Here is a 20,853-nt window from a genome sequence, read left to right on the forward strand (position 1 = left end):
TACATGTAAGCTGAGTTAGAATTTCAATTGCTGTTGCCTGATAACTTATTCTGGAAAAGGTTGGTGACACACTTTGGAGCAACCGACCTCTCTATCCATCATACAGGCAATCAGGAGTGATCTACACGCCCTACCTAAAAGTCTAAAAACCACTGAGGTGTATTTGGGCCTTCATATGCCACAGTTGGCTGCTATTAATAGGAAGAAAGCATCTGCAGTGCTATAATATTTGTTGCTTACTTAAAAAAATCCAAAATTTTTGTTAGCCTCATTTTGCACAAGGATTACAAACCAGAAATGTAAGTCTTCTGACTTACATTGTCAGTAAATCAAAGCTTTTCTGATTTACTGACAGCGTCTCCAAATAGTGGATGCAATTGTGGCTAAATCTATATTGGCAAACAAAACAGACTGGAGACTGTTCTCTGGCCCTGAGGCACAGCTTGAATTCATACAGTTAGTCTTTTCCCCACACCCCAAAACAAGCTGAGGTCCCCCCATACCTAGTCTGCCTATTGGCCTGTGCTAATTCCAGCCGTGCCCAGGCAGTATCTGGAAGAGCACTGGCTGACCCAAGCAAAACTGTGCCAGGCAGGGACCACGGTAACAAGTTAATGGTATGGATGGACAGACATACAGTGGTGCCTGAGCCACACCATAGCACTGTTTGGTTTTGTAGTAGGTAGAGATGGACAGCGGGGGATAATAAGGCTAATTCTAATTCCGCACAGACCAGGAAAATCAGAAATAATTCTGTTCAGGCAACAAAACAGCTGTGACAGCAGGATGAGGATTTGTGTCATTGTCAGCTGAAATAATATAATTCTAAGTTTTTAAATGATTTATCATTTCAGGTTTCATCGTCCATAACTGTTTGACCACATCCCATATTTCATGTAACAATTTTCTTTGGGGAAATCGTTGTGTCCTGAAGACCTGAGATTGCACTGGAACTTGACTGAGTGAGAGTGTGCGCTACGGCTTACCCTGAGGTTAATGAAGGACGTGGCCCTCGTCTTTATCAACGGACAAATGATTTGTCTAGGAAGAGAATCCACATGAAGTGTTTGTCATTGTTAAGACAGACCACGGTTCTATGGCTAGCCCACACAGACGAGTTGGTGGACTTCTTCATCGGAGCTCCACAAGTCAGGAAGTGCTGAAGACAATCGCTTGAGAGCCTGTTACCAGGAACTCATCAGACTTCACAGGGTTGTGACTGAGGGTAACTGAGAGGGTGGAGTGTGAAAAGGACTGAGAGCGAGGGGGAAGACAGACTTCACTTGTCAGTCCACAGAGAAAAGTGGAATGGATGGGACTGCTTAACGATGCACTTGGCCAGTAGGAGGAATTATTTTTTAAAAAAAACTGAGTGTGAGCAACTGTGCATGGGTTTGTTTTTTTTTTTAGTGGCTGCAGCCTGTCTTAGAAAGACAGCAAGCCACAAATTCTCATGTCATCAGTACTTTAGTGAAGAACTGTAATTTTCTCTGGTGCCAGTAAATACAGTTGCCAGAAATTAGTCCTAGTATAACTCAGCTGTCTTTTTTTAAAATCCCGATGAGCATGCTTCAAGAAAATACATTGAACATTCATACAGAACAAGTCGGGTTTTTTTTGGTTTTTAATGTTGACATACTCTGGATCCTCAGAAATACATAAACCGGATCTGAAGGACAAATAATGTGACACTATGAATGCAATTAAATGCTTCATGTTTAGAAACACTCCTTGCTGTCTGTCACTTGCCATTCAAACCAGAGGGATCATTATCTTTCTCACCTATGGCAGGCAGTGGTGACAACTTTAACATCATGCTAGTGTGAATCCAAAATCAGAATTGAAATTAGGCAGAAAAGTCTTTATTAGTAGGCTTGAGCAGTGATTACTAATGTGACTTCTTACATTTAAAGACTCCTGCACTGCTCTAAGAACTCCCAGATGAAGCGGTATGCCTTCAGCCAGTGGTCCTATAAAAGTGAACAGAAAATTGTTAGTGTCTGCAGCCTGTTCTTGTTGAGTGTGAAGAATGCTTCTTAGATTCATAATTTTTTATACTATCTTGAAATTGTACATGTGAATACAGTATTATTAAAATTAAGTGGTATGGAGTGTGAAAGGCAATACATAGTTTTTCTAAGTTGGCCCAAAGGCCTATTAAAAAGCCTGTGGCATTGTTTACACTAAGAAATTTTCTGTCTTATATTAGCACTTATTTATCCTTTGAATTAATGTACACAACGGTTGGGGGGGGTCTGGAATTCACATATGCATACAGTTAATGCAGTATTACAATATATTTGCTATTTATCCTTTCTAATGTGTGTACATATTACAATTTATTTTTGTCTTTCATGTGCCCTGTTTAGTTTTTAATTGTGAAGTGTAAGTATTTCTTTTCCAGGCAATAAAAGGTCTGTGTAGATGTAATTTTTACCTCAGAACCTGCAATAGATTCTTGTGGAATGTTTTTAGTTTATAAAATTGAAGGTTGTTGTTTTAGATGTCAGCCTAAAGGCAGGAAGGCAATTTGGTGGCCAAAATTAGATCTCCCTCTTTACTGAAATTTACAACAAGACCAGGTTTGCATAAATGGGGTGGATTATTTTAATAAAGAGCACTACTAGTAACAGGAGAGTGCTTTCCAACAGCTGGCACTCTATTTTTTTTAAAGAGATTGACAAACCTTTTTAAAAAAAGATAGATTTATATAACTGTTAGGATCATTTACATTTTAGTAAAAAATCTAATGATATACAGACCCCAAAATATCAATAACCAAATAAAATAACCATCTACATGCTTGTAGCAAAGAAAAGGAAGCAGCACCTTCCTTTTTTAATGGAATCAATAAGAGCCATTAGGATTCCATTTGCAGAAAACAGTTTAGCTTCAGTGAGGCCCATCATTTTATAAATATAGAAACACCACTTTGACATCAAGGAAGCAGTGAAAATGTATCCTTTGGCACTAAATCATACAGGAATGATCGGGCCATTAGAGTTAAGGTTTGTCAGCTATTCTGGTAGAATCCTGATTTTTATTTTTAGAATTTGAAGAGTAAACTTAAAACTTACACTAGCACTTAATAAATAGTTCTCCTGCTTAAACTTGTTGTTGTTGTTGCCAAATTTAGAAATGTGTGTCTAAAATCTTATAATGGTCTAGTATGTTGACTTTGAAGTATAAAACACAGTATTTAACTTCAAAGGAAACAAGTGGAGCAATTAAATAGACCTCAGTGTTGCCTTGATCACTTTGAAACATTTGAAAGCAGCCAAGATACTAGAGGCAGAAAGATAGCTGTTGCACAGGCAGAGTAACTTGGGCAAAGGTAAGGTCAGGCTATATAAACTTTATATAAGCCAGTAGCTCCACTGACATGCCAGGGTACATATGGGTTACACAAGCAAACTAAAACTTGTAAAACTCTTAGGATGAAGTGAATGAATTGACTTTGCAGGAAGACATTCCCCTATACTATGCCTGGAGCATGGATGGAAAGACATGTGCCACCTTCTCATTTTAAGACTTAAAACACAAAGATGAGGGTACAGCTTCTGGCTCAGACTTCCTCAAACTGTGTTTTGCTATGAGGATACATAGGTGAGGTATCACTTCGGCTTTCCCTATCCTCCTTCTGGGTTTGGGGTTTTTTTAAAGTATTCACTACAAGCCTTTGCTAGAGGCACAATGCTAGCCCAGATAGAGATGGAGATGCTGAGCTAATCTTTAATTTCTTATCTAATTTCTTATAATTTTGATGATAAATAATCAGATGCATTCTTTGGCTCACAATTCAGCAAACTACTTAAGCAAATTTATGTAACTGGACAAAAAGAGTTGCCTTTTTTGGAACTTCTGTAAAAATGTAGTATACTTGCAGAATTAGAACTATATCCATTGTGTATTGTACCCACACGCAGACTCAGATTTGTATATACTATTTTTATATTCTAAATATCAACTGGCAGAGAAATGACAGCTGTAAAGTGTTATCCATGCAATAAAAAATAATAAGATTTTGGTATGTCACTATGTGCAGTGGCGCAAGTTTGCTTTACCTTACTGAGCTGCCTGAAGTTGGTTTCTGCTATATCTCCTAGTCTTCTGTATCGATGATTTCAAATGTCTTCAAGTTGCTACAGCACTCTGCTAGAAATAATACATCATGTACCTGTCTGTGGTGCTGCATGCCTGTTAGAAGGGACAAATCAGGGTAAGTCCTGAGAAACTCCTGAGTGAGTAATCCTTGAGGAAATAAATAAAAAGATGTAAAAAAGGCAGAGAAAAAAATAACACTTTCCATTCAACGCATAGTACAGTCCAGCTGACTAAAAGGGATCAATGTGTCAATTTTTATCAAGTTGGACAGATCATTTAAATGTCATCCACAACATATGACAAACCTTACACACATACCAATGTTCCACAGAATCGTACATGATCTCAGATGTCTACATCCACACAAAGAGAAAATGAGTAGCTTGAAGTAGTGGTTTCTGAAATGACCTCATATATTACATTTATCAGTAGGATCACACATCACAGTGTCTTGCTGTGAGTGCAGAAGAATGGATGCTGAATCAAATCCTAACATTTTCTTCATGTAACGAAATGGTTCTAGAATGTCTCTCGTCTCTCTCTTCTTTCAGGTAATACATATTAGTCCTTATAACTGAAATTAGTTGTTTCAAATGAAAAATAGTCTGTCTGAATTTCCTCAGATTGTGGTATATGTATTGACTCAACAAGTACCAACAAAAATTATTTAAGCAAAATGCTAACAATTATTTAAGCAAAATAACATTTCAACTAGTGATTTGAAACAAGGTAGGACCAGGAGCAGTGTCTCTTCAAAATCACTGAAAGCATTCACAGCCATTTGTAGGTCTACAAGATTGTATTTATTTGTTGGAGTTAGCATTTACCTACAGTTGTACGTGTCCCTTGCTGTGGTGGACTTGACCAACCTCTGATGTGTGGGGCAGGGCAGCCCCACCTTCTGCTTTGGCCACACTGAGCAGCTCTTACAGAAGCACCACAACCTCAGTGTTGATGTGTAAAACCCATATCAGATAACCACTTTTTTTCTTAACTTTTTTTTCTCCTTGAAAACCAAATGAAAGCTTTGAAACAAAGGGATGAAAGCATCCCTGATATTACAGAAATTAGACCCCTATCTTCAGGTGAGATTAGTGCCCAGATCCATGACTACAGCTACATCAGAGAATTTGTTTCAAAATAGCTGTCACTTAACCTGAGTATAAATACAGTCTGAGTCACAATTTTTTACCATCATAAAATGGGAGGAAGATCCAGCCAGCACAGACTAAAACTGTCTATCTAGCCTAGCAGCCTGGGAATCAACCGAAACCCCCTCATTGGCTACAGCTGGCAGCGGGTTGGAGCCAGGGTAGGGAGAGCCATGCTGTCCCCTGGGGACCTGGCAGACCGCACCGGTAGGACAGGTCTGGCTGAGCACTGCTGGCATCCTAAGTAGAGCCTACAGTATGAACCCATGTCTTAATGTCTGTTAACGCTTTAATGATGAACTAAACCAAGCTAAAAGCCTACATTTGCATTAAATTGTCAGGTATGCCAGAACTGCGTCTTTTAAGGCTTTCATGTCATCTGTTTTTATTCATATCTCAAGGAGTTAAGGCCTGTGTTGCTGCTGTAAACTAAAATAAAGACATACTCAGGGTGAATAACAGAATAAACTTGCCTCCTGCCTTTAGGAGCTCCCACATTTAGCTCCATTATTGTTGCTATCTTTATTCTTATTGTACCAAGCTCAGTGCAATGCTCACTGCTGGGACCTAGCTTTTGATGAACAAAAATAAAAGCAATTCTGAAAGATTTTATTAGGTTGATGCTAAAATATTTTGAGGATCAAATTAAAAGAAAAGTAAATTCCCCAGAATAGCTTAAAGTTTCTGTTTAACAGATATATGGGGGGGGGGGGGGACACGACCAAAACCAAAACAAAACCAACTTACGGAAGTGTATCTATATAGAGAAAGGGAGAAACAGAGTAAAAAATAACATATTTCACCGTAATGTTTTGACAAGTTTCTATTTATTAACTTTAATGATTAATAAGGTCTTGTTTCACTTTGTCAGTGTTCCCATCTTGTTTCAGGATTTTAATGGAAATAGAGCTCATATGAACTAGATATAGCATTTCACCAATATCTCATTATTTTCTAGAAGCTAAATATTGCATTGGATAGGAACAAAGAAAGTAATGGTATTCTCTGTGTCTCCTTGTTCAATCATTAATTCTTTATATTAAAAAAGTCTTGCAATACTATGTCAAATTTAACCATATTTGAACATTGTTATAATATAGTAAAATGTTGCTGAAAATATCTTCTCTTCCTTTCACTACTTTGTGTGGTGGTATATTGATTTGTAAACTTGTATAAATTTTGGAATTAAAGAAACACTGTGTTTTGGACAATCATTTTAGCTGGTGTGATTTGAAACAAAAAGATATCAATGGCTTGTTTGAATGGACATCTCACTGTATGAGCAGGGGTGGGAAGGGTGTGGAGATGACATATGCTAATTGCCTGCGACTGTTTAAATAGCTCTTGAGATTTTATTTTTTTTTCCCTAAAAGAGAAATAGAGTTCCATTTACAACCAAACTGCAAATCTAGGAGAGATGCAAGAACGCTGCAGACCACCTTGCTGTGCACTCTGGAGCTAAGAAGTTTGCATTCCTTCCCAGCGTTTTACGGAACAATTGCTCAAACAGTAAAACATGGCAATATTAGTATGCCATGCTTTGTACACTGAACGTACCTTAAACACTGGGCATTCAAGAACATGTGTTTCTCTGGCAGAGCTGCAACACGCTGAGGCAAAGTACTACTCAGTAGTAGGAATCCTTGTGCATGTGCCTCTTCCCATCAAGTCTCCAAGGACACCTCTGAGAGATGACTCCATAAGGAGGGACCCGTCCACACCAGTGCAGGTGGTTAAGCTCCAGTAGGGTCTTACCAGCGTCCAGGAAAGCCTGGAGGTTCTCACATGCTGAATAAATTGTAAGCGGATCACAATCACCTGAAATGAAATTTTCACGTGAATTCACTGGAATTAAAATTTTGCAGCACGTAATGGAGAGTTTCACCCATTAATAGGGCACTGGGCCAGTTCTTAGACTTTATTGTTTCTATTAATTTGATTAAAAATAGAAACAAATTATGCTCAAAGTAACTTCCTATTTACAAGTAAAGTAAGGCAAACAAAATTCAAGACTTGGTTCCCCACTGCCCATCATGCTGGGTAGTTATTGATAACTATAAAAAATGTATCTGAAACATTATCAGCTTAGAATTTCTGGCATTTTAAAATGCACTTTCCACATGATTAATGACTTTCAAAAGATGTGAGGCTGTGGAGAATCAATACCGGTAACTTTTCAGCTTATGCAGTGTGTATTTTACATAACAATTATAAAATGAATACATTTATGTGTATTTTGGCAGCTTGACTTAGCGTGATTGAACATGGTAACTATAAAGAGATGGCTGATCTGATACTGCATTTTACACAGGTGTATTGATATCTGTGAATGTAAATGATTGGAATTGTTACAAATTAATGCTAGCTGCTTCTTGGGGTTTTATCTGTAAACCTATAAACACACACACACAAATATATTCCAATATCATCATCTGAAAAATAGAATATGTATTGTCTTTTTAATACAGTACATATATTATGCTTGTTTTATGGTGGTTATATTTAACAAGCAAAAAAAAAATATGTGCTGCCTAGTCGTACAGTACCATAGGATACTCTGCTGTGCACAGTTCCAAGTGCCTTAGATAACTGTTTAGCTCTTCGAACTATAGATACATATGAATGAATATATATAAAATGAAGAAAATTACCTCAATAAAATTGTTCAGAAAATGTTTACAGAAAATATTTTGTTCTTGAATCTCTAGCAAGTACATGGGCGTGTATAACAGAGTTAACTTCAGAGACCTGTTACTTGTTGGAACACAGCCTCCAGAGACTGAATTAAAAGTCCCTCTGCTTGGAAATGAGATTAAGGAAGGTTCCTGAAACCTTCCTTTGAATTCTGGGAGTCCTTCAAACATATCTGGTAGCTCTCTTGTGGGTGGTGTATTTGTGCAGAGGTGTGTTCAAAGAGGTGATCATTATTTTTAAGATAGAAAGTTAGTGTTGTATCTCAATGGTTCAGAGACCGAATTTATGCTCCCGGTTTCCCAATTTTTTTTTATCAGCAAGAAGTGGTTTTCACTAGTTTTGGTTTCATTGACAGGAGATTTGCACCAGAATTGTACCTACTGCACGTGGACAAAACTGAGCTGCACAGCTGAGGGTTCAACCTGCTCTGCAGTATGTCTGTCAATCTTTTAACATTACAAAGTGACTGACAATAACTTTTGCTTTTCAATGACTTCATAATAACTTCTTCTTTGCAAGAAAAATTATTAGCATAAATTTCCTCACATGGAAGGCAAGTTGTTGATTATATTAAGGAAATACGTGCTTCCAGCATATCATTTTTCAAGTGGCTGCCTCAATGGTGGGAACATTCCAATACTGACCATTCTTCTTCCACAAGCACAAAAGATGTGGTTAGTGACCTGAGTGCTTTTCACCTCAGTCTCTGTAGATGCTCTTTGCTGAGTTTAAACTGCAAGGTGACTCAGCAAAGAACACAATGAGAGAGTACAGTCGGATGGATGGCCTTGTAAGGCTTAGATGAAATCAGAAGCTAAACTGGAGTCTCCATCCGAGAGACTCTCTCATACACATTTCACATACATGTTATAACAAATTTTGAATTTTGATCTATTGTAAATCAGTTGGAAGGAGATGACTCACCCTTAGGTATCAACAAAGGAGGCAATATGATTCTTATTATTGCTAATCCCTCACTCTTAAAACTAATCTCTAGATGTATTACTGTTGGCATACACTATCAATCTTCTGTGATAAGGGAGCCTGTTGTTTTAATCAGTGTGAATATATAATATAGGTCCTTCCCCCTAAATGCTTAGAATCTAAACAGGAAATAAACACAGAGTGGGGATGTGAGTTAAAGCAAGACAGAAAACTCTGAGACTTAAAAAACTGAACAGGTAAATTTAACTCACACATATGAAACAGATGATTAGAAACAGAGCTGAGAGTAAAAGCTACTTTTTCCCACCTCCAGACTGACATGCTGCTTGTAGAACAGATTTGGGGTATATGGAAATACAGTACTGCCATTATCAGATAGGGGGTCGCCAGGCTTAGGGGATTGTCAGGTGTAATCCTGTTACCAAGTCTATGTACAAGTTCTTCGCACTTCTATGCATGCCAGTGCTACCTCAGGGACCTGGAAGCAATAAGGAGTAACCTAATCTACTTTGTTACCCCCTAAGCACTATATTTTTTAACAGTTGGGTGATTCTGCTCTTAGTTACCTTGTGAAAAGCTAGTTCTGCTATTCCACACATCACTGGGTTTGCAGTATAGGCATACTCCCTATACATAGGGAGCTGCTCCTGTTAGGTGCAGTGCTAAAAAACGCATTGACAGCATTAGCAGTCAAAGGGTTGCTAACCTTCCTGTACCAAGAGGTGTGTACTACAACCTCCAAATGGCTGACAGCAACAAGACACTCACCATGTACGTTTAGGAGGTAAGAGGAAAGGAAGGTCTAGCCTTTGCACAGATATATGCAAGGATAATTTGAGTCATCTGAATACAGGAGTCATTTAAACTGATGGAGCAGATCAAATTAGTTTGTGCACTTCCATAACAGTGATATGATGAAACTTGATGGTAAAGATACAAGACTTCAGAAAGCAATAGCCAGAAGAGTGAAAATCTGGGCTCTTTTTGAGCTTTAGTGACACCTACTGAAAAACAATGAAATCTACTGAAATATGATTAAAGCTAATATTTTAAGCTATACATATATACATTTAGCCACCTAGATATACACACATAATATGTGGATAATTCTTTATTTTCAGTAACAACCTTTCGATAGTTGTTATTGTTTTAATTGTCTAAACGCACATGGAAGAAACTGCTCCCTTCTGTGCTTTACACTTTCTTCTTGAAGTGTCACAAAACAGTTTTACATCATATTCCTAATATCACGCATGCTTTTTCATAGCAAGGAGCATGAGTGTGTGTGTCATGGCATAGGTATAACTTACACAGCTAGAGTGTCATGCCACAAGAAATAACAACTCATATACGATGAAACACTGTTAATATGAATACATACTATTTTCACATGAGCCTTCAAATTCAGCCTGGATACAAGCTTGTGAAGGCCGGATTGTAAAGGGATGTGTCACAGACACCGGTGGCACGGCTAGTTGAAGAGGCCCTTTCTGCCGGGCCAGAAGGCGAGTTCCGCTCTGCCTCCTGTCTCACCCGGGTTCTTTATATAAGGTTATTGTGTTTTATTGTAGCGCCTGAGCCCTCCGAGCAGCAGGAGAAACGACCATCACCTAACCTGCTCTCACCTCGCCCTGCCGAGGCCCCTCAGGCGCCGGCCCCGCCCCTAACGGATGCCCCCGGCAGCAGGAACAGGGGGCGGAGCCCCGAGACCTAAACCACGCCCCTTTACCAGCGAGCCCCGCCCCGCCGCCCTCCCCGTCCCGCGAGCGACAGCCCGGCCACTGCGCACGCGCCTTGTCCTTTGGCCTGCTGTAAAGCGTTCTGCCATTGCGGCCCGCTGGCGAGCAGAACCATTCTCCGCTAGTTTGGGGGGAGAAGTGGGAAAATATGCCTGCGGAGGGTGGGAGAAAGTACCCTGCTTGCGTTCGCGAAGCCTCTTTTTTATTAAAATGATGTTTAAGTCTGAGAAAACTCTCGTTGTTTTTGTTCCTGGGGGAAAAAAAAACCAACAAAAACCTGTCCGGACTAGCAACCTATCGCCTTCCCCTCGTTGGTCACTGGTTTATCCCAAGATGGAGGCCGCAGCTGGGCGGTGCTGACGCTGGGCCCGCGTGAGAGTAAGCAGGACCAGCGGTGCCGGGAGCAGCCGTAGCGGCTCCCCTCGCCGGCGGGCAGCGCGCGCTGCCCGGCCTGCCCTCGCGCCATGGTGAGGAGGAGGGCGGGGGACAGGGCGGCCGCGAGCGGCTCGTTAACTGCCGTGTCCGTCCGTTCTCCCCCAGCGTTTGGGTTGGAATCGGGCCGTTTCCGTAGCGCGGTTTGGAGGGGAGGAACATGGGCCGCTTTGCTTGCTGGGCTGCCCGGGAGCTTTGTCCGGCCCGGTCCGGCTTGTGGGGTCTGCCTCGGTGGCCCCGGGCCCGCGGGCGGGGAGGGGAAGGTGGGCTGGTGAGGAGGCAGGCGGCCTCGGGGTGGGAGAAGCCGCGCTGAGGGGCGGCCTGCCTGCCGACCTGCCTGCCTGCCTCCCAGCAGCCTGGGCCGCTGAGGCGCGTCCCAGCCTAGCACGGCGTCCCGAGGTGTGTGCCTGTAAGGGGGGGGGGGGGGGAGCGGGCTGCTTTCCTGCTCGGCTTCGTGCGGCGTCGGTGTGTTACAAGCACCTCGCTTGTACCATCAGTCACTAGCAAGTTTGTTGGGAGGGGTAGCACGTTGCCTGCTTCCAAAAACTTAGTGTGTTTCCTTTTGTGGTTACTCCGAGCATAAGATTTTAAAGCGCAGTTTGAGGTTTTTAACTCAAAAACATATGGTGGTGGTTAATATGCTCTGAATTTCGATGTGACATAGTGTGTAACATTGTGTACTTAAAGTTATCAGGTAAAGAAGATAGGTTAGATCTGTAGAGTAGTTTCCAAGTTCATATATCTGCTATTAGCACATTTTGTTAGGTAAGTAAAGCTGGAAACTTTGGCAAAAGTATTTCCCCAAGTCAGATGTGCTAACTTGTAGAAAAAGCTTTTACCAAGTTAAGAATACTTCAAATTTTTGTTGATCCAGAATGTAGATAATGGTTTCGATGTTAGAGCTATGTCTGTGTAATGGTGCAGTCAATAGTTTTCATGGTTGATATTCAATTACTGGTGTAGGAACAGCTGTCTAAACAATTTTCAAGAAGCTAGGTGTGTCTAGATAAATTTCCTTATGTCAGTTTCCTGTGTTTCTTGGATGAAGTTTGTTTCAGATTTGACCCAATGTTTAGAAAATAGTTACTCAAAAATTCTTTATTAGGATTATATGTTAACTCCTATACGGCATAATCAAATATTGATTGTACATGCCATAATCAAATATTTATTGTACTGATGTCTTGCCATTTTGCAGCTGCATTCAGCTGCATACGCTATTAGAACATACGAAATGGCTGTTGTGCATGTGGTGAGAAGAGTAACGCTACAACTAGTCTCTTCTTGCTTTGTCTCCAAGTATATAAGATGTTGCTTTAAAAGGACTACAGTAGCGCACTCCAGGCAAAAGGTTCTTTTTAGGTGCCTTTAATATTTAATTTTTATTAATGATAATTAATAAATTATTAATGATATTAACATCCTTTTGCAGCCTCACAAGAAAAAGAAACCCTTCATAGAGAAGAAGAAAGCAGTAACGTTTCACTTAGTGCACAGAAGTCAGAGGGATCCTCTTGCTGCTGACGATACTGCACCCCAGAGAGTTCTGTTGCCTACACAGAAAGTAAGTACTTGCTTTTAATATTGAGGTTCATTCAGATAAGAAATGCTACAGGAGAGAAAAGTGGATATGCAATCATACAATTCAAAAGCATAGCCTGAGAGAAGGTAGTTTTTAGTCCAACTTATTAAAAAGAAGGGGATGTTGTAGGGAATTCGATAGTTGTGAGTTTCTACCTGATGGGTTGAAGGATGACTAACTGGCATTAGAGGTACAAACATATTAAAAAAACCAACAAAGATTGCCTGACCCACCCTGAAAAACCAGGCTTTGTTAGTTATGCTGCTTATGGAAAAAGTTGTTAAAGGTCCTGCTCAGACAGCACTCTAACACTGAACCAAATGGTTACAACATTCTAATTGGCTGTACATTGCGGTAATGAGTGGCGAGAGGATGACAAAGACTTTAGAATTCGGGCATTCTCAATAGATGTGTTACTTTTCTTTTTGCTAGTAAGTTTTAAATGGACTTAAGTAACTAAATGTATTTCTTTTTGCAATTCCAAGGGGCATGAGGAGCAAAGGAGGGAAGAGCAACGGAAATACGGAGTCTTCTTTGATGATGACTATGACTATTTGCAGCATCTAAAAGAAGCCTCTGGTCCGTCTGAGCTCGTCCCTTCTGTGCGTGGACAACAAAGCAGAATTGTTGTCACGAGCGAGGGGCACATAGAAGATGAAATTCAGCAAGTTCCAGTAAGTAGTATTTTTGCTAACAATAATCTTATGCTGTTCTTTGGAGTTTAGCATCCTGTAGACACATTAACCATATTCAACAATTGTTATCGTGACTGTGATCTATACGTATCTATAGGATGCTTTTGACCCGCAGTCAGGCTTCGCTACAAGTAAAAAAAGTTGACAAGCCAAAGTTTATTGATGAACAGTATTTTGCTAGTACAGTGTAAAAACACTTTGTGTACCCATGACAAGCTTTTCTTGACAGAGATGACTTACAAAGTTATTTGAACAAGTCATGTGATTTTCTGGGGTCGGCATTTGGTTTTAAGATTTTTAGAACTTTTGAATGCTCTGGGAGTTATGAATATACCCAGTTGTATTACTAGTTATTACACCATGTTTTTAAAGTGGAATATAACAGAACCCAGAGGGAAAACCCCAAACTTTTCTATTGCTGATGTAACTTGTGGAATTTCATGGTGCTCGATCATGTTGGAGTGGAAAATTAGTAAGTAATTTCAAGCAATAAAGTATGCAACTGCCAGTCAGTCACTTTTAATTGAGGGAGTTTGGTTTAACCAAATACTGTCATTTTAGTCGAAAGTGATGTTATTAGTCAGAAATACCTTTCAGGCACAGTTTGGTGATACTACATAAAATTTAAAGATATTTTAGATGTGCAAGTTAGTAAGCTTTTAATAAGCCCTTCAATAAAGGGGTAATTTTAAATAGGTGTTAGTGTTCTCCAAAACAAAAAAAATTTACTGTGCCTGCTGTACAACCATTCTCTAAAAAGCTTCCGAGATGCAAAAATACTGTCTCTATACCTGGAGAATATTGACATGAGAATTAATGCTGCCAATACTTTACCTAGCTTTCATTGCATAGCTTTGAAAATTTGCCACCAATAAAGTAGTGCTTGTCTTAAGTATTTAAGTAGCGCTCACAGAGTTTCTTCTAGTCACACAATTATCTGCACATTTTTGTTAATGTGAGCTCAAATGAGAAACTGATACATTGTGGTGTTGGTTTTTTGTTTCTTTTTCTAAGGCTCCATCTATTAAGTTGCCTTCCTCAGTATTTGCCACAGAGTTTGAAGAGGATGTGGGCTTGTTAAATAAAGCTGCTCCTGTTTCAGGTATCATTAAATCTTTGACCTTTCTGTAACATGAGTTGCCATCTAGGTACTAGATGGTAATTATGTCTTTGATTACAGTGTCATATTAGTTTTGGTTTAGAACAGGCTCAACAGCAGACATAGAGGTCTCTTATAGATCATTCTTTGTTTCAATTTGAGACCTATTTCTGTGATTCATTAATAATAGCTTTTTAGCTTTGCTTGGGGAGGTGGAATCCATGAGCTCTTACTATTGTGTAGCAAATATAAACTAATAACAGGGGAAAACTGTAGATAATGCTGTTGATTTAGTATTTCATCTGTTTGAATCCAAGTCTAGAACAGGATTTTCACTCTCAAAACTTACCATCTTTTCAAATGCGGAATGGTGTTTACTTTCCTTCATTAGTATTATTTCAGTGTTATAGGCTGTTAGTATGCTTCTGTTATCCGTGCTTACACTGAACATTCACTTCACAGGTATTTTAATGTTTTATAACAGGAAGTAGTTGTGGTAGTTCTCTCTGTCCTGACGGGAGGATACTAAAGACCCTTCTGTTAATTGCAGTACAGAAACACTTTCTGACCTTTTGTACTGTAGGGAATTTTAGGGTGTGGGAGCCAGGGTTGACAGTTACAGTACTTAGAATATTGTAAAAGAAAAATTATCCAAGTAAAATATATTAAAATACAGTTATGGGAGCTTAAGACCTCTGGGGAATGTTCTTTTCTGGATGAGGAGAATTGAGAAGAGGCTGGTGGCTTGCCCTGACTTGTGTCAAATCTATAAATATTATTGAGGAATTTTGTGATTTTTAGGCTTAATCTTTCCTTAGTGCAATTTAACACTCTAGTTCAATTGGGTTTTTTATCCAGGAAAGTAGCTTTGTAATGTCAGAGAAACTTAAATATTTATGTTTTGTTTTGTTTTTTAACTTTCTAGGACCGCGACTAGATTTTGACCCTGATATTGTTGCAGCTCTTGATGATGATTTTGACTTTGACAATCCAGAAAATATCCTGGAAGATGATTTTGTTCTACAAGCAAATGAACCACAGAAAGGGTAGATATAGCTTTGTAGAACTGCTTGCCATATGTAAATAGGAATGATGCTATTTGTTATTTCATGTGGTGGAGTACGAAGCAAGAATGGTTTCAGATTTCAAATTGAATACTTAGGTGTGTTAATGAGAAAACTTTTTTTCCTTTTTATATGGGTGGTAACTTACAAAATCAAATTTTCATGTGTTATCTAAGAGCTGGGTTTCATTTGTTACTTTGAGCTCATGGTTTTTATGTATTTCTTTACAGATGCCAGGTATGGAATAATAGGATTCTTGAACTAATTGAAACATTACCTTCTATCACATTTAAAATATGTTGGTGATAATATTGACGAAGGCTAACAGGTGTTTCCAGAACCTTTACAAATGCTCCATGTGATACCCTGCTGCATATTATTTCTTGAGGTTTTGGTGTCATTTTCATCATTCTATGAACAATGTGAAATTTTGTTAGTTTTAATATTCAAGAATGCAGCTAGTATTTTTCTTTTTCCACTGTGACATGTATAGCTGAATGTAAACATAACCTCATTCTCAGTACACAGATATGTGATCCAACAGTTATCAGATATGTTTTCAGCTTTCAGTCAAAAGTAGTATGATGCTGTCTTTGGCAACACCGTTACTGCTAATCTTGTTTTTCTTTTACTGGCTTGAAAATAATCACTTATCTTTGAAGATTTAAATCTATTGCCAAATTGTTTCAGACATCCCAACATTGGTCAGAGTTGTGGAAAGGTCCATGTATTATTCTAAAACTGTTTTATACTTCTGTTCAGGGGATCAGATGCTGAGGATGAAGATGAATGGGAAGATGTGGAGGATGATAGTGATGAAAAGGATAGTTGCAGTAATGATAAAGACTATGATTCAGAAGGTCCTTTATCAGATGACGGGGTTCATGGTCGCACAAAAGAATTTCTTTTTATGCAAGAAGAAACCAGGAGTCGTTTCACAGAATATTCTATGACATCTTCAGTAATGCGAAGGAATGAGCAGTTAACCCTGTTGGATGACAGATTTGAGAAGGTGGGGCAGCTCAAGAATGTAACTGTTAAACATAAGTGTTAAATGCTTCTTTGTCTTTTGATTCCTCTCATGTAGTGGTGTCCTGTATGCCTGTGCAGATGCTTCCTGCCTTCAGTAGTCAGGGCATCAAACAGCTGTTCTTTGCACATACTCCACATTTAATATTCTGTGCACTAAGTACATAGGTTATAGGTTAATTGCTATTAAAAGTCCTAACACTGATGTAGTTAAAATTATTCCAGTTATTATAATGAGCATTCATAGTTGATGTTACACTTTTGTCTGAGAGGCTTGGTTCAGTGCAGCAAATCATGTAAAAGTGCCTGGTAAAGACTCACTTCTTTCACCCTTTCTCCACACTGTGCCAAGTATATATTCATGAAATTATGTCAGAGCAGTGGAAATATGGTGTAACTTTTGTCCTGAGTAGTGACAGGCTTTTTAATGTACAGATTGAAATAATGCGTCAGAATAAGAAACATTTCCAGAAGCTAATTTGTATATTATTAAAAGATAACTTTGCGACTCCCAAGCTGAAAGAATACTGACGATAAGGAGGAAATCGTCTTGCAGATGTGTTTGGCAGTTGTTCAGCAAATGAGAGAGAAGAAAAAGGAGCAAATAGAAAGAAATGTGTAGATCTTTAAGCTGTCAAGAAGTTGCACGACAAATGCGACCTAATTACAGGGACCCCCTTCTTTGTTTTAGTTTTTCGAACAATTTGATGAAGATGAAATCGGAGCCTTGGATAATGTGGAGTTAGAAGGCTATATTAACACGGACAATGCTCGGTTGCAGGAAGTCCTGAATGATTACTACAAAGAGAAAGCAAAGAAGTATGTATTCCCAGAAGTATTGCTTCACATTAGTTATGTAATCCTGTGTTTATATTGAAAGTTTGGGTCTGTTGTTCCAGTTCATGTACTCAAAGATTACTTCCCACAATAAAAGGAACTACATAGGAGTATTAACCTTTTTTTTATGTCACTGAATTTCAATTTTAGCTTATGAGATGATAAAATTAAGTGGAGGCATTTATGTGAGATAATGCTCCTTTTGTATAATTGTATTGAATTTAGTGTAAGTAATATCTAGAGGCATTTTTCCTTTCCCTTTTTAATGTAACTTACTTTTCTCTTTATACCTTCACTTTTGTTTTTAACAGACTTTGTAGCCGAGCATTTTCTGTCCTGCTGGTATGCAGCTGATTCCACTGTATACCTAGTTACATGATAATAAACTCAGGCAACTGTTGCATGGGTACGACTGTTTGGAGCACTGCAAAAATCAGTGCTTATAAACCAACTCTGTGTCAATGTAAGATTGCATTTCCACAGTATATTCACTTTGTCTTAAAGCAGGTGACATTGTCCCAAAGTTAAATGGTTAACTGTAATGTCACATTAGTCTTGTGTTTCCTGATTGAAGGATACAGTCATGCATCCCTTGTAGTGAAAGATGACTGGTCAGTAGCAGAGTCCATCATCACCTCTAGAGCTGCCTTGCTTACAAAGTTTACCACTTTCTCTTCCTGCCCTCCAGTCACAAATATTGTGTGTTACATAAGTTTGAAATGCAGCAATACTTCTTTTGTCAGTTATGTCTCTTGTTCTAACGTTTAGGTTTATTTTGGGGATGCTTACTTTAAGAAAACATCTTTGCTGCAAATTTCATTAGGAATGGCTTTCTTTGGTTTGAGATTTTACTGAGGGGAGACTGGGTTTACATAATTACACATTTTCAAGAAAAGATAAACCTTATTTTTTTTCTTCTCTGGCTTTCTTGAAAGTTGTGTGAAATTGGATGCTCTTGAACCCTGTGAAGATTTAGACTCTCCTGCGAATGAAGAAAGTGAGGAAGAAAAGGAAGAAATAGTAGCTGTAGTTATTGAGGAACCAAAAGAAAAGTGGGATTGCGAATCCATTTTGAGTAAGTATTTTGGAGTTTGTTTGTTGCTAGGATTTCAAAGTAAATGATAGGTGATCTCAGAACTTTTCTAACAGTGCTTTAGGTAAAATGGTTATGCTTCTGGAGCACAACAGCAGGAATTCTTGCTGGATAAAACTACCGCTTTTGTGTGGATAACTTAATTCTTGCAATTTTATATCTTCAAAGACTAAATAGTAGTGCAATTCGCAATAAATTTACCTAATTTCTATTTGCAAGCCTTTCTTCACTACTATTTTTTTTCTTTGTGACTAGGTACATATTCAAACTTATATAATCACCCAACACTTATTAAGGAGCCATTGAAGGTAAAATCATTACGCTTATTCTGAGTAACAACACGGCTTGGGAAAATTTGAGACAAAAGCAATTGTTTTGTCAATGGATACCTGTTTTTTAAAGGAGGAGGGAGCAGAAGAGGATTGGGGAGGGTGTTAGCCTCTGGTATTACTACTTCACTGAAGAATGGTTTGGATATATTTTTTTCTATTAGAAAGAAAATTGAGTAAGTTCAAAATTTCTGTAATAGCTAGGCAGAAACGTGGAGAGCAAGGAACTTAGTTTCTTCTATCTGTGATACACCTTTGTGTAATCTGTGTCTCGCAACCACATACTAGGTTTTTTTTCATGAAAATGGGCTTGTATTTCCCTTCTGTAGTTTGAAACAATTTCTAATTCTTTGGCCTTCAAGACGTTCCCCATCATTACAGCACAGCTTGATGTTGCAGATGGGTGAGATTTTGAAAGGAAACCTTTTTCTTGAAAGCTTATAAAGGAATATTAAGTGCCTACTTAGGTTCTTTTTTTTTCAATAATAGTTAGAGAGAAACTTTTTCTTGTTCTGGGAGGCCAGATTCTGTTCACAGGTGTGTTTGTTTTCTTACTTAGAGGTTAATGTGTATTTTTCTGAGGGAAGAAAATACTATGAGGAAACTGAAGTGTTTATTACTGTTAAATCTGAATCCAATGTTTTTATACTGATAAGGCAGTGCGATGTGCACTTCTTGGAGAGAAAGCTAGGGACCATTAAGACATATGCACTCTCTGTTTTAGCCCAAACCTATAAAAATTTCCCAGAAGACTGGAATTCCCCTACATATCTTGCCTCAGAAAGGTCTTACTGCTAAGCAGATTGAGCGCATGCAAATGATTAATGGCAGTGACCTGCCAAGAGCATCAACACAGCCCCGTTCCAAAGACGAGAGCAAAGAGGATCGCAAAGCTAGAAAACAGGCAATAAAAGAGGAGCGGAAGGTATGCCTTATTTTAAATAAAACCCTGCAAAAACATGTTATATTATCTGAATTTGTCTTACAAACTTTTTTTAAAGCTCGTTTGTTCTTGTGTCTGGAAATGAATGGGAAAAACTTGCTGGTCTCAAAGGACAACTATGGCTTCTTTAAAAAAAATTACTGGAAAGAAAGCTAACCTCATATTTTTGTCATCCAAATTTCCTATATGGAAATTTTGGTCTGTTATTGTGGCCACTGTTACATATATAACTTCGGAAGGAGTCCTCATACCTTCTTATTATCTGGGGAAGCAAAGAAAACAGTTATGTTCCAGATCACACAAAGTGAAAAGTTTCTGAAAGAAACGTGGAAAATCTAATAGGCCACAATGATACACTAGTTGTTTTATTTAGGAACAGAAATTGCCAGCATATTAGAAGCTTCAGCTAATTAAAGATGATAATCCTGCTGGTACACATATTAATTTGACTACTAATAGTTAGTGCCATAAATAGTAGTCTTGTCCATATTGCTGCTGTTTTCATGATCTAGACCTGTTCATTAGAATGGTTTCTTTTTGCATGCTAGGCCTATTTTGTAAGTTTGTAATTGTTCGTATGCACAGGAACGCAGAATGGAGAAGAAAGCCAACAAGCTAGCCTTCAAATTGGAGAAAAGAAGGCAAGAAAAAGAGTTGCTCAACCTGAAACAAAACGTTCAAGGACTGAAGCTGTCTTGATGAAACTGAGGAACTTACTGTGGAAACATCCTTCAGTTTTCATTTGTATTGAAAAGAACTGCTAACTCATAGCTTTGCCCATCATGCTCAAAGGGGCTTATTCAGATGTTACTGTAAAAAGAACAGTAACTTGTCCTTCTTTCTGAAATGAAGTTATACATAAAATGATGTAGTAGTGTTGTCTATTGTCATGTGTGACATGGCAACTGTTGCGAAGTTTCTTTACAGTAGAGATGTATTAAAATTATAAAAAAATATTTTTCTTACAAGCTATCACTGGACAAAGTTTTATAGATATGCGTCGAATGTGTTCAACAAATCAGCAGCATCCTACAGATCAAATCTGATTAGATTCTTCTATTAAATTATTTCAGTTTACAAAGCAATATATCCATTTATGTCTTCTCTCCCTTATACT

At 38.5% G+C, this 20,853-nt stretch overlaps 2 protein-coding genes across 4 annotated transcripts in view; both read left to right on the forward strand.

Annotated features, from left to right (window-relative positions):
• PHACTR2 (phosphatase and actin regulator 2) overlaps positions 1-6,469 on the forward strand; it is a 144,698-nt gene extending 138,229 nt beyond the window's left edge. For all 3 annotated transcript variants that reach the window (XM_054821641.1, XM_054821642.1, XM_054821644.1), the window contains one exon: positions 855-6,469. In XM_054821641.1, coding sequence (XP_054677616.1) covers positions 855-870 — 16 coding nt within the window. In that variant the 3' untranslated portion in view covers positions 871-6,469. The remainder of the gene's footprint in view (positions 1-854) is intronic.
• A 4,484-nt stretch (positions 6,470-10,953) lies between these two features.
• On the forward strand, positions 10,954-20,821 carry LTV1 (LTV1 ribosome biogenesis factor). Its single transcript, XM_054822212.1, has 11 exons — positions 10,954-11,100; positions 12,498-12,629; positions 13,133-13,321; positions 14,357-14,444; positions 15,367-15,487; positions 16,268-16,517; positions 17,226-17,353; positions 18,307-18,446; positions 18,720-18,772; positions 19,518-19,718; positions 20,322-20,821. The coding sequence occupies exons 1-11, from the start codon at positions 11,098-11,100 to the stop codon at positions 20,433-20,435; spliced, it is 1,419 nt and encodes a 472-aa protein (XP_054678187.1). The 5' UTR covers positions 10,954-11,097; the 3' UTR covers positions 20,436-20,821.
• The last annotated feature ends 32 nt before the right edge of the window (positions 20,822-20,853 follow it).

This window comes from Grus americana, chromosome 3 (assembly GCF_028858705.1).
Source record: "Grus americana isolate bGruAme1 chromosome 3, bGruAme1.mat, whole genome shotgun sequence".
Classification (NCBI taxonomy): Eukaryota; Metazoa; Chordata; class Aves; order Gruiformes; family Gruidae; genus Grus; species Grus americana.